A 12,115-nucleotide genomic window follows, 5' to 3' on the forward strand; every position below is an offset into this window, starting at 1 on the left:
GTGGAACCTGAGAGATAGAACCCTGGAGGCTGTGGAACCTGAGAGATAGAATCCTGGAGGCTGTGGAACCTGAGAGATAGAACCCTGGAGGCAGCGGAACCTGAGAGATAGAACCCTGGAGGCTGTACAGGGCTCCAGACTAACTCTTCCAATGGTAGCTCTGATGTCTTGGTGGATCACACCAGCTAATGATTTGGTCCCTTATATTGGTTCAGCATTACCACAGCTATTAATCCACTTAATCCACTTAGTTATGTTGCTATGATCTTCAGTGATACAAGACTTGATATTTGTAAAATATTTTAATCTGAAAATATATTTATTTTGTCAGCAGTCCTCTTCTGATATCACTCATTAACTGGACACAGGCTAAACACTTGCTGAACATGTGTGTGAGCTGATGCTACATTTTACCGATGTTCCCTAAACACCTCACACGCTGCTCCGGTAGATGCTACCAGGTGGCAGCAGTGCAGCGTCTCTGACAGGTGGGACACCAAACATTTGTTGGGACATTTGTTTGTTCTACACAAATTTGCCCAAGTTGAAAAGTTTCCTATGAGCAGAGTTTTTCATTAACAGACTTTTCTACAAGCTGAACCCATTTTAAATGTCCAAACAACTGGCCGTCATCTTTGTGTGGTGTGATGGCTGTTAAAATGTGAACCTTCAGATTGAATGCGGGGCTACTTTTTATTCCTGACTGACTCAGTTGAGATCTGTCTGCCTGCACCTGAACACATCACCAGATGTGTCAGACCTCTCCCTCTCTCAACAGCGAAACTGACTGTTTTACTGTCAGAAAGAGAGAGACTGAGTCAACGAGGGAGGAATATGACTATTTTCAATCACAGTAACTGGAGCAGCAGCTACCTGTGCCAACGGAAGGAACCAGAACAGCCTAATGATCATCGTTCACTCGCATGCGACCACATGAAGTTTTAACTCGCACACTTGCAGAAAAAGGTTATATATGTGACCATTGCGGTCGCAGTCTGGAACCCTGCTGTGGAACCTGAACGATAGAATCATGGAGTTTGAAAATTTACAAAAAAAAATAAAAAAAATTGATTAATCAAATGAGGAGAACAGCTTGTAGAGACCCAGAAGGTCTGGGCCCAGGGATGGGTGCTGACTGACTCTGACCCTGGTTTGGGTTTTTAACTTTGCACGTATTTAGCTTGTAACACTGGGACAGAATACTTCATCATAAAAATGCACCTTAAACTTTGACTGTTGCAGTCTGAAGTCTGATATCAGTGCCGTCTGTTTGTTATTCTGGCATGCGACACTGATGTTTGTGATGTAACTCTGCAAAGGATTGTGGGTCAGAACGACCAGAAGAACATGTTGGCTGCAAACTGCAGAATCTGTTCACTCCCAGGTACTGAAAGCTGCTGACCCTCTACACAGGTGATCCATTTGCCCTCAGTGTGGTTCCTCTGCTGGTTCTCCAAGAGTCCATGATCAGCTGCTTGGTTCTGGTCCAGCAGTAGGTTGTTGTTGTTCTGGCACTGTGAGGCTCTCAGCCTCTTCACTGGTTCTGATGATCCAACTACAACCGGGTTGGCTGCGCATTCGTAATTCTGTTTGTACGGGGAGCAGAGAACTAGGGACAGTAGCCCTTCCTGACCTCCTGGGTTCTGAGCAGAACCCATGTAAGGTCACAAGTTTCATGTTCAGGTGCACATCACAGACGTCCACCTGTTGACTCGGTTCTGGACTTGTTGGACTCCTGAGTTTTCCAGCAGAGAGAATAAAGTCATTTGAGACACTCAGATTGCAGCAGCTTTAATATTTCACAGTGGAATCAGAAGTAGAGCAGTTTTAATATTTTACACTGAAATCATTTACAGACCGTTATAACATCCTCCAGTCACTGAGGGTCCACTGGGAACGCTGCTGTTTGATCCGTCTTTGTCGTCATGTTTCACTAACGAGGTTTCCGAGTTCTGATTCTGGTTTAGTGACAAAACTGATCCGGATGTCGCAGATAAAATGAAGAGTTATGATAAGTGAGTATAACGATGACTTGGGCCCAGCAGAACTGACAGAACCAGGAAACCATTAAAATTTGGTTATTTTGTTGGGCTGGACCCAAATATCCGAATATGTGGTCGTCGTGGTATCCGGATAGCAATTTTGATATTCGAACATTCGCCCTTAGCTGGACTTCTTGTTCCACCTTCAACAGGCTTCTTCAGTTCTGAGGTTTATTCAGGGTTTATTCTACGTTCATCCCTGTTTAACCGCTACGGAACCGTCAGTGCCAGCGGCAGACTTCAGAAAGTCTTGCTGACATCAGGCGGCTCTCGATGGCTACTATGAGCGCCGGCTGCCTTCACAGATGTCAAACCAAGACGCTCACATCTCCGAAATCATCAGAGCAAAATTTTAAGCGGGCTTTATCGTGATAAAATGACCACATATTTGACATTTATACCACTACTTTCTCACCTAAAATAATCATAACACTACAGTTTGTGTCACAATAACAATAGTACTTACAAAAAAGCTTGTGTTACCGTTGAAAGTTTTCCCCTCGCGTGAAATGCATTCTGGGATACTTGTCTGAAGTTAACAAAAGTCCGGTCTGATGCAGACTTGATAATATGGGCGGAGCGAGAACACATCCGGGCATTTTATCCGTACTTGGTCAGATGCGTACTTAGAATTGGGGCAGTACTTCTTCAAGTCCGCAAGAACGCGAGTACGGACAAGTACGCATATTGAGACACGGCTTCTGTCATGGTCCCGTTGCTGCTAAACTCCCACAATGCTCTCTGCTGCCAACATGAACTGTAGTCTGAGTGACGCCTCCTCTGGTCTTGACAGGATTAAACCAGAAGAGGCTCCACCTGCTGGAACAACCAGGTACTACAGCTGATCTATGGTAAAGAATACAAGTTTTCTCCATCTGTTGGAGTCTCAGTACATAGTATGTTCTACCAGAGCTTTACGACAAGGTTCCACCTACAGAACATGAATGAACAGACCAGATCAGCTGTCAAACATAAACCCTGGACTGATATTAACATCTGTAATGTTCTTGCTGTGTGTATTGTCAGGTAAATGGTATCACATTGAACTGTGGTAACAAGGGATGGACTCTTTCTTTCCCCTTACAGAGAATCTAAAAAAGTAGGATTAGTTTGTTGGTCTTTCCTGAGTTTTCCTGGGTTTCCTGAGGTTGCCGGCTCGCTCTCCTGTCAGACTGTGATGTGATGAAAGTTTGATGGTCAGTTTTTCACTCAGCCTTCAGCTCGCCTCTTCATGTTGCCGCTGAAATGTTCAGCTGAATACCAACTACACCTCAAACCGACTGAGGAATCCTCACATCAGATGAACAATGTTTCTGTCAGGTTTCAGTGTTCAGAAGCTGCAGGATAATTAACGTTTTATTAGCTGTAAGTCGCAGGAGGCCAACGAGAGCCGTGTGCCAGTGGCGTAAAAAAAGAAAGAAATATCTTATTGATACCAAATGCTGTAAAATAAGAGCCCAAGTGTGTTTTATCAGAAAAAAATTAGGCTTTATGTCAGTGTCCACAAAAACTCTAAAGTTTGAATCAATCAAAGACGAAAGCAGATTAAAACTTGGAGACGTTTCTGCATGACGACGAGTCCAACTCCACAGCATCCGGTGAAGCAGCTACATGTGACTTTAAACTGCTGATCCATGAACCTTATTCACCAACCGGCACCGTCTGGAGCCTTTAGCCTAGCATGGATCCCGGCTCTCTTCCTCCTCCTTTGTTTACATTCGTACTGCTTGCACTTCCCTCTCTCTCGGGTAACTGCTGCTTGTTGTAAACAAGTCAAACTTGGACATGGAGATGACGAAGAGTTAAGATAGCTGACGACCGTACAGCGGTAAGATCACTCACTCTGCCGTACAGTCTGAAACCAAAACAGGCATAGAGCCTCACTCAGACAGGTTTGCAGAGAACTACAGAAAAACGCTGTTGTGAAGTTATACAAATACCAAAGGACAAGTATTGTAAAATGTTCTGCCTGTGATTCATATCTTTGTTGTTGTAAGCATTAAGGGACCAAAAAAAGCTATTTTATTCATTATATATTCTTTTAAATTATTCGGTCGATTAATCACTTATCAAAATTTTTTAATTTTTTTTCCCCAAATATCGGAATCGGCATCGGCCTCAAAAAATCTATCAATCTAATAATCAGTCAAAGCTGACCCTCTGTGTGCTGTTTAATTTCAACAGACATCAACGACAGATTTTTATGTTCACATATCGATGCACAACCAAAGTTGTTGATGTTCTCAGGCTGGAAGGCGACAGAACTGTTGTTAGAGAGTTTGGACTCCACTGAGCCACATCGGGACTGTTACCGTCCTCAGTCCTCAACAGAAAGAGAGAGCGAAGCGGGTCATCGCGTGGTTGCAGAGTAACCAGGGAAACTTCTAAAAGGCCTCAAGAGTTCATCATCAGGAGACACTGAGCACCGTTACTCAAAAGCACAGTTGAGCTGCAAGGAGGAGGAAAAACTCTGATGCCCGTCTGCAGGTTGATAAAGTTCACAGACAGAAAACTTCTGGAAAAACTTTCTGTGGATGGCAAGATGAAAATAAAAAGAAGCGGGAACAATAGGGTCCTTGCCCTTCGGGCAAGGACCCCTGCTTGCTGCAGCAAGTAGGGGTCCTCGGACCCTAATAAAGTCAAAGACCTTCATCCAATAGAATGTGGAGTCAGCAAACAGTTGATGGAGAAACATCTCAGAGGTGAAGCTGTTTGTAGAAGGGCTGATGTTCAGGACAGTTACTGGAAAGTTCAGCTGCTAAAACTGAAACTGAAAGCAAAAGTTCAATTACCTACATCACTCATGGATACAGTTGAAACCAGAAGTTTACATCCACTGTATAAAAGACATAAACCTTTTTTTTCCTCACTGACATTACATCAGACCAAACTTCTCCTGTTTCAGATCAGTCAGGATTACCAACATTATTACTATTTTCTAAACGCCAGAATAATGAGAGAGAATTTTTTAGAGAATGTTTTATGACTTTCTTCAAAGTCAGAAGTTTACATATACACATCTATAAGTTCTTCCAGAAGCTTTCTGTCTGTGAACTTTATCAACCTGCAAATGTGTTCAGTCTGGTTTCATGTCAGTGAGGGAAAAAAAGTTATTTGTCTTTTTATACAGTGGACGTAAACTTCTGGTTTCAACTGTATATAATATCAGATGTCAACAAATAAATATGTTTTCCTCAACAATTTTATTTGGTTCTATTTTTCCGGTCTTTATTTTATATGAAAATCTGCTGATATTTTAGCTCCTATTTATGCAGAAATATGGAAAACACTGAAAGGTTCACAGACTGCCAGCTCCGATGTATGACCAACATTGAGATGAAATTAAGACCAAGTCGTCTGCAGGTGGCACGGTGGTTGCCTCGCAGCTACAAGGTCACCGGTTTGCGTCCCGCTGAAGATCTTTCTGCGTGGAGTCTCCGTGTTCTCCCCGTGCAGTGTGGGTTCTCTCTGGGTTCTCCGGCTTCCTCCCACAGTTCAGAAACATGCTGAGGTTAATTGGTGATTCTAAATTGTCCATAGTGTGAGTGTGCTTGGTTGTCTGTCTCTAAGTGTAGCCCTGTGGTAGACTGGTGACCTGTCCAGGTGAACCTGCCTTCACCCTGAGTCAGCTGGGATAGGCTCCGCCCCCTGCGACCCAAGTGAGGATTAAGATGTAGAGGTGATGGATGGATAGTTTGAGTTCATTGAGTTTACTGTAGGAATGCACAATTTAAACACGTTCCTTAACCTTCAGTTTGCAGCCATATTAATTAGAAGTCGACTAATCAGTAACACTGGATTAAACCTTCAGTGTAAGTCCCTGATACAGTAACATAATGTGTACGATTTCAACTATTTATATCGTGTAGTGTTGGTTCGACTCAGTTATTCAGCCATTGGTGTAAAGAGACTTTTTATTAGCCCAGTTCTGCTCAAATCAACAGAGTTCTGTTTGGAGGTCATGAACCTCCTCAGAGTCTCTGTCATGGTCCTGTTGCTGCTAAACTCCCACAATGCTCTCTGCTGCCACCATGAACTGTAGTCCAAGTGACGCCTCCTCTGGTCTCTACAGGATTAAACAGGAAGAGGCGCCACCTGGTGGAACAACCAGGTACTACAGCTGGTCTATGATACATTTACTGACATCATGACCTTCATCTGCTGCCTTTCAGCTAATATCTCTTATTGGTGAAATTATTAACAACATTAAATCAATTAATTCATTAACACCTCTGCTCAACTGACGTTTGAGCAAACACTGAACTCAGAGCAACAGAGCACAAAGAATCACTGACATGTGAACATTAAAGCACATTCATATAATAGAGGAACTAAAACAATAAAGCATGAGACAGTTTAGAGGTTAAAGGACCTGAACTAAGTGAAAGTGCCAGTTCACAGTCAGTTGATGCAGGATTTGTTGTAATAGAGGTCAGATGAGCTGTTGTTGTGCAGAGATTGTTAAAAGGTTTTCTGTTGTGATTTCACAATGTAGATCATCACAGTTTGGATATTTGTTTGTTCTCGTGTTGAACATGAAGCTGACGGCTGTCATCCTTCGTGCTTTTTTATAAACAATGAACATCATGATGCAAACACGTAGAAATGTGTCTTTGTTTGGAAACAGCAGGACCATGAAAACATTTCAGGTGTTTTTCTGGTCAAACTGAATCATGAGTAAAAAGGTGCTTCTTCTCAGCATTGTTTCCAGACCGGCTCAAGTCGGTGGTTTGACAGGAAGCTGAGTGATCCAGATGGCCGTTAGACCGCTAAGCGAATCACAGCTGTCCGTCCAATCAGAGTTTGCGGATGATTTACAGTGTGTTTGTGGAAGACTGACAGTAATGGACCAATCACAGATCAACTGTCAGGTTCAAGAGTTGAAGAGCCCCATAAAAGAGTAAAGTGAAGGACTGCTGCAGCTTTCAGAGCGCCGTTGTTTTTAACCCCGAGGCTGAAAACATGAACTTTATTATGAACATGAGCAGGAGGGAGGAGCTGGAATAAAGAGTTTGACTGAAGCTGGACGTCTGCAGTTTACACGATAGAGGACTTTTTCCTTGCTTTCATCAGAACTAAACAAAACCATGACAGAAACAAAGAGCTCCAGCAGGCTGAGCTCTGGATGAAGCAGGATCTTCAGGTTTGACTGACAGTGGTTCATTTCTTACATCATCATGGCAACTGATGCTGAAGACCTGACGAGCAGGTGATGCTCCTGATGACAGATCGAGTCTTGACAGACAGCATCAGGCATCATTCCTGCGGAGCTCAGTGTCAGATAGTGAGAGAAGCTCTGAGGACATTTCGTTGTTCTATCGGCCTTTAAATATGTCGATATCATCCTAAAACAGGCAGATTCAACACTGAACCTTGTCCTTGTTGACTTTCTAAGCTCTGCAGTGAGTGGACTTATCGGTCTGAAGGATGTTTTGTTCTTTACTTGCTTTAACAGCAGCTGAAAGAATAAAACAGTCTGACCCTCGATGAGAACATCCCAGTGATGTGAGATCACGGAATCCATCGTCCACATCACCATTGAACCTTTTATTATTGACCCTTCAAACAATCTGTCTTTATGAGCAGATAAACGACTTCGTCTGTAGTTTTGTTGCACAGTCTTGTGCTGATAAATACACTGAATGTAGAACCAGAAACCTCCATCACATTCATATGAAACCTTCTCAGTTTGTTTCCTTCTTGACTGGATATTTTAAACTAATCATGTTGGTTTATAGTTTGTTCTTTTGCTGACAAATATATAAAGTTACAGATTTCTGTGTGATAAGAGAGTCTGTCTACGTGGCGTGTTCAGGTGTAGATTTATTGAAATAATGGTGAATAAACGATGTGGCCGAAACTGTTTGACACAAACGTCTTCGTATGTTTGGATCGATCAGTTTGATCAGTTCAATGATCAGCAGAGAAACTTTGCTTCTCTGATTCTAAGACGAAGGTACCAGCTTGTTTTCATGAATCTTTAATTACAACTCCCAGTGTGTGTTTCTGCTTGACCATCCAATCACAGCATCAGATTCTGTCATGTGATTAAATCAATCTGACAGACTTCAGCAGCTGTGGAGGTAAAGGTTCACACACCTGTGTCTCTATGGCGACAGGATCATGGCAGTTGTAGTTTTAGACCTCTCTGCAGAAATTATATGTTAAAGCTGAAATAATTCAAACCTGCATCATTCAGATGACTTCCTGAAGCGTCACACCAACATTTACCTGAACAGGTGTAGCCCTGTGACATCACCTCTGTCTGTGTGTTCAGGTCCGGTGATGAACGCCGTCATCATGGCAGCTCCGGCCAACATGTTCCTGCCCGACAGTCGGCCCACCGTCCCGCTACCGCGCTTCAACCGACACCTGCACGCCTCCGAAGGCGACGGCGGAGAGTCGGGGGAGGTGTGCGTCCGCCTTGGCCTCCACGTACAGGTGAGTCCGCAGGTGAAGTCCCACCTCTCAGGAGACCTCCACCTGTCACTGAGTGGCATTAACTCACACCGATTTCTATTGTCGACCGCTAAAACTGAAATAATTCTAAAGGCATGAACGCGGCGCTCTGATTGGTTGTTCAAACACACACACCGTCAAGTTATTTTGTTCATGTTAATGAGGAGACAGAATCTGATAGTTTAATTTTAGTTTGTCAACACTCTGTAATAAAGTTTGTGTTGTTTCCTGGATCATTAGCAATTTCTGGTTTCAGAAAAAAACATCAGCTGTAGCAGTCCTGCATTTCTTCTGCAGCCTGTGGGGGGCGCTCACATGCCACAGTGTTCGTCTGCTTCCTTGTGTTTAGGAGTTACACCCAGAATGGAGACCTTTGTATTTTTTAAATGTTTTTTAAAGTTGTGTTGAAATGAAACTCAGGATGTTTGTTTGGTTTTATTCTGGCGGCGTTTCAGGAGGAAGAGGAAACATACCTGCAGAAAGCTGATCGGCTTAACTCCTTAATGAACGCTGTGACTGACAAGGTGAGAGGGGGCGGGGCTTCATACCTCCTTCAGCTGTAATTGATTGGTGTCCAGCAGGTGAGGCAGGAGGTCAGACACCAGTGACTACATGCATTAAACCAGTTAATGTGGTTCCACTCTGGCTAAACTCCAGTTAAACTCCAGTTAAACTGGAGTTTGTCTAGACTGAAGCTGGATGATTGCGGACAGTTTGAGCCGCAGGAAGTGAAAGCTCCATTTTTATGAGCTCAGAATGATGTTTCCAAAGTGATTTAGGTTGTTTGACTCGTCCACTGAGCTGCAGCTGTTTGTTCAGTCTGATCGTTGTTAGCGATCGACGATGAACGTCAGCTGCAGGAACAACAACCAAAGTGTCTGAGGATTCAGAACGTAAAATGCTCGACTTGTTGCTGTTCTTTAACCTAAGACGTGAGACTCACTGATATTTCTGATGTGTTTGTTGTTTCAGTCAGTGTTCGGTGACGGTGAAAACACGAAGGTTCGAGTTGCAGAACTCGAAGAGGAAGTTCAGACTCTGAAGAAAGTCAACAAAGATCTGTACGACTTCTCCAGCCAGCTGCTCACAAAACCCACATAGACACACAATGTACACACAGCAACAACACACACACACACACACACACATTTCAACAAACACACACACATTTAAACAAACGCACAAACATGTAAACACACTGATGATTTGTTTTTGATACAAAATAAAAGTCTTTTTTTTTTTTAGAAGTTGAGTTTCTGTGTTTGTAGCTACGACTGTTTATTTCTAACTTCAACCACCAATAACCAGCCGCCAACAAACGCTTAACTAGTGCCAAGTTAACAGATCAAGGTTAACTAATCACAGGCCCCAATAACCAATAACCAGCGGCTAGCAAACGCTTAACTAGCGCTAAGTTAGCAAATCAAGGTTAACTAATCACGGGCCCCGACAGCTGACCTTAACTAACAGCTGAACTAACCACAGCTAGCTTTAACTAATTCTAACTAGTCTAACCGTTATCAAACCTATAATTGTTTACTGGGACTGTAATGACTGTAATCAGATTACTTTTCAAGGTGACCAGATTACAGTTAGTGACTAATACTATTGGTCAGGGATCAATACTGGATTCAGACTGATGCTTGCTATAAAATGAATGAACTGAAATGACCCTGACTGCACATAATCGGATTACTCTCTTCAATGTAATCTGATTACTCATTCAGTGTAATCAGATTACTCTGTTCAGTGTGATCTAATGTGTAAGAGCTGTGTGATGTCTGAGTGAACATGAGGCCTTTATTCTGAAGGAGCTGGACTCGACCTCAGTTGACCCTGTTCAGCTCAGAGGTCAAAGGTCAAGACGGGTTCACTGGAATCAGCTTAGCCTCTCTGTTATTTACAGCTTTTAGAAACAAGTTCTCTGTATGTTTACAGTTTCATTTCTGTGATTATACGCTCAGATTATTAATGAGGCTTCCTCTGGGAATTCAGGTGTTTGTTTATTTCATGTTGTTAGTATTTGATGCTGCAGCTTAAAGACAGTAAAGCGTTGAATTAATCAGTGGGATGAACTAAAAGCTGCAGCGGTGTTTCTTCACAGCGACAGGTGTTCAGACCTGCAACTAAAAATAACAACTGGAAACGGATGAAAACATTAGAAATATTAAAACCTGGATTTAAGTCAGATTAGAGGCAGAAATCTGAATGAATGAAACTGTTGGTGCCACAAAAATACAAATGAACTTTCACATCCTGCTGCTGCCACAAGTGTCCTCACCACGATCAGAGCAGCTGGTTAACAACAGAAGATTATTTAATTTTGTCCTCAAATCTAAAGCGAGCATCTTTCTGAGAAGCAAACAGATGAAATGAATTTTTCAAGATGTTTCTTAAACCTGCAGGTGAAATTCAGGAACCTGTTAAATGACGTGAACGTTATTGAGATGAATCCTGGAGGAGCTAAACCCTCACCCTGAAACATGTTTCACATTTAGACTGCAGCTGATTGGAGCTTTGTGTGTAAATCCGTCAAAATGAAGCCTGCTTTAACATCATGTAAATGTGACATTTTAAATGTAAAAATAATAAATGTCATGTTTGTTGAAATATGCAGCAGATTGTCTTCAGGTTACACTGAAGAATTAAAATCAGATAGTTTTCTATAATGAGCTCAGTTTGACCTTCAGGATGTTACACAACATTTTAGATTTAACAGTAATGATGATCATGGTCACATGACTGCTTCATTCTGATTGGCTGACTGTGGAAACGATGAGCTTCTGGCTGAAATAATGACTGATTCTAAATGATGACAAACAGGTGAAACCAGTGCAGATCCAGATCTGAAACAAAGACGTGAGGATCACATTGAATTATTGATCGACTGATGAACTGATTATACAAAGTTTGTTTTCCTGCAGCTGTTTATTAAACTGGCCAACATGCGGAACTAAACCAGAACTCAGCTGGATTAACAGAAAGTACAAACAAAAAGGAAAATTTCACCTTTACAGTCATATTTAAACAAGCAAACGTTCAGAGCCAGCTTAGTCTTCGTCGTCGTCACAGGCGAGTAGACGACTAAACGAACTGACAGCAGAGGTTCAGGCGTCCTCACTTGGGCAGCAGCTTCCTCATTAAGTCGAGTGTCTGTCTGCTGCTAGTCGATCCCGGTCATTTGGGTTAATTCCACATTTCAACAAGGAGTGTTTTAATGAGTTTGTATGTCTTTTCTTTGGAGCACCAACTGGTCTAGTACCAGTAGAGCTGGTAGAGCTGTGAATATAGTCCAGCTGGTCCAGGTAAATCTGCTTTGAGCAACAGTTTGAACAGATGTGATGTTCTTCAGTTAAAACAGGAAGTCCACTCTCTGCCTCAGCTCCTCTTCATCTGCATGTTTGAGGTTTTGTTTCTCGTTTTAAATCCTTACATTTCATCCCATCACACAACCTCCATTTCTTCTTTCTGAGACTTTTCTTGGTTTCTTCCAGAGAATCTTTTTTTTTTAAAGATTAGATTTTGCAGAGGAAACCTGCAGATTGGCTGGAGAGGCTTCTTCTCTGAGCAGTAGCTGCTGTAATATTAAACACGTTTCATTTTTAAGTTCATCA

The 12,115-nt window shown here is 42.4% G+C and overlaps 1 protein-coding gene across 1 annotated transcript in view; it reads left to right on the top strand.

The window, feature by feature from the left end:
• Window positions 1–9,671, top strand: part of wdr18 (WD repeat domain 18) — a 35,639-nt gene extending 25,968 nt beyond the window's left edge. Inside the window, exons 8-10 of the mRNA XM_008295440.1 lie at window positions 8,320–8,483; window positions 8,957–9,025; window positions 9,474–9,671. Coding sequence (XP_008293662.1) covers window positions 8,320–8,483; window positions 8,957–9,025; window positions 9,474–9,602 — 362 coding nt within the window. The 3' untranslated portion in view covers window positions 9,603–9,671. The remainder of the gene's footprint in view (window positions 1–8,319; window positions 8,484–8,956; window positions 9,026–9,473) is intronic.
• Window positions 9,672–12,115: the final 2,444 nt, after the last annotated feature.

Source organism: Stegastes partitus, unplaced genomic scaffold, assembly GCF_000690725.1.
Source record: "Stegastes partitus isolate 25-593 unplaced genomic scaffold, Stegastes_partitus-1.0.2 Scaffold1047, whole genome shotgun sequence".
NCBI classification, from domain to species: domain Eukaryota; kingdom Metazoa; phylum Chordata; class Actinopteri; family Pomacentridae; genus Stegastes; species Stegastes partitus.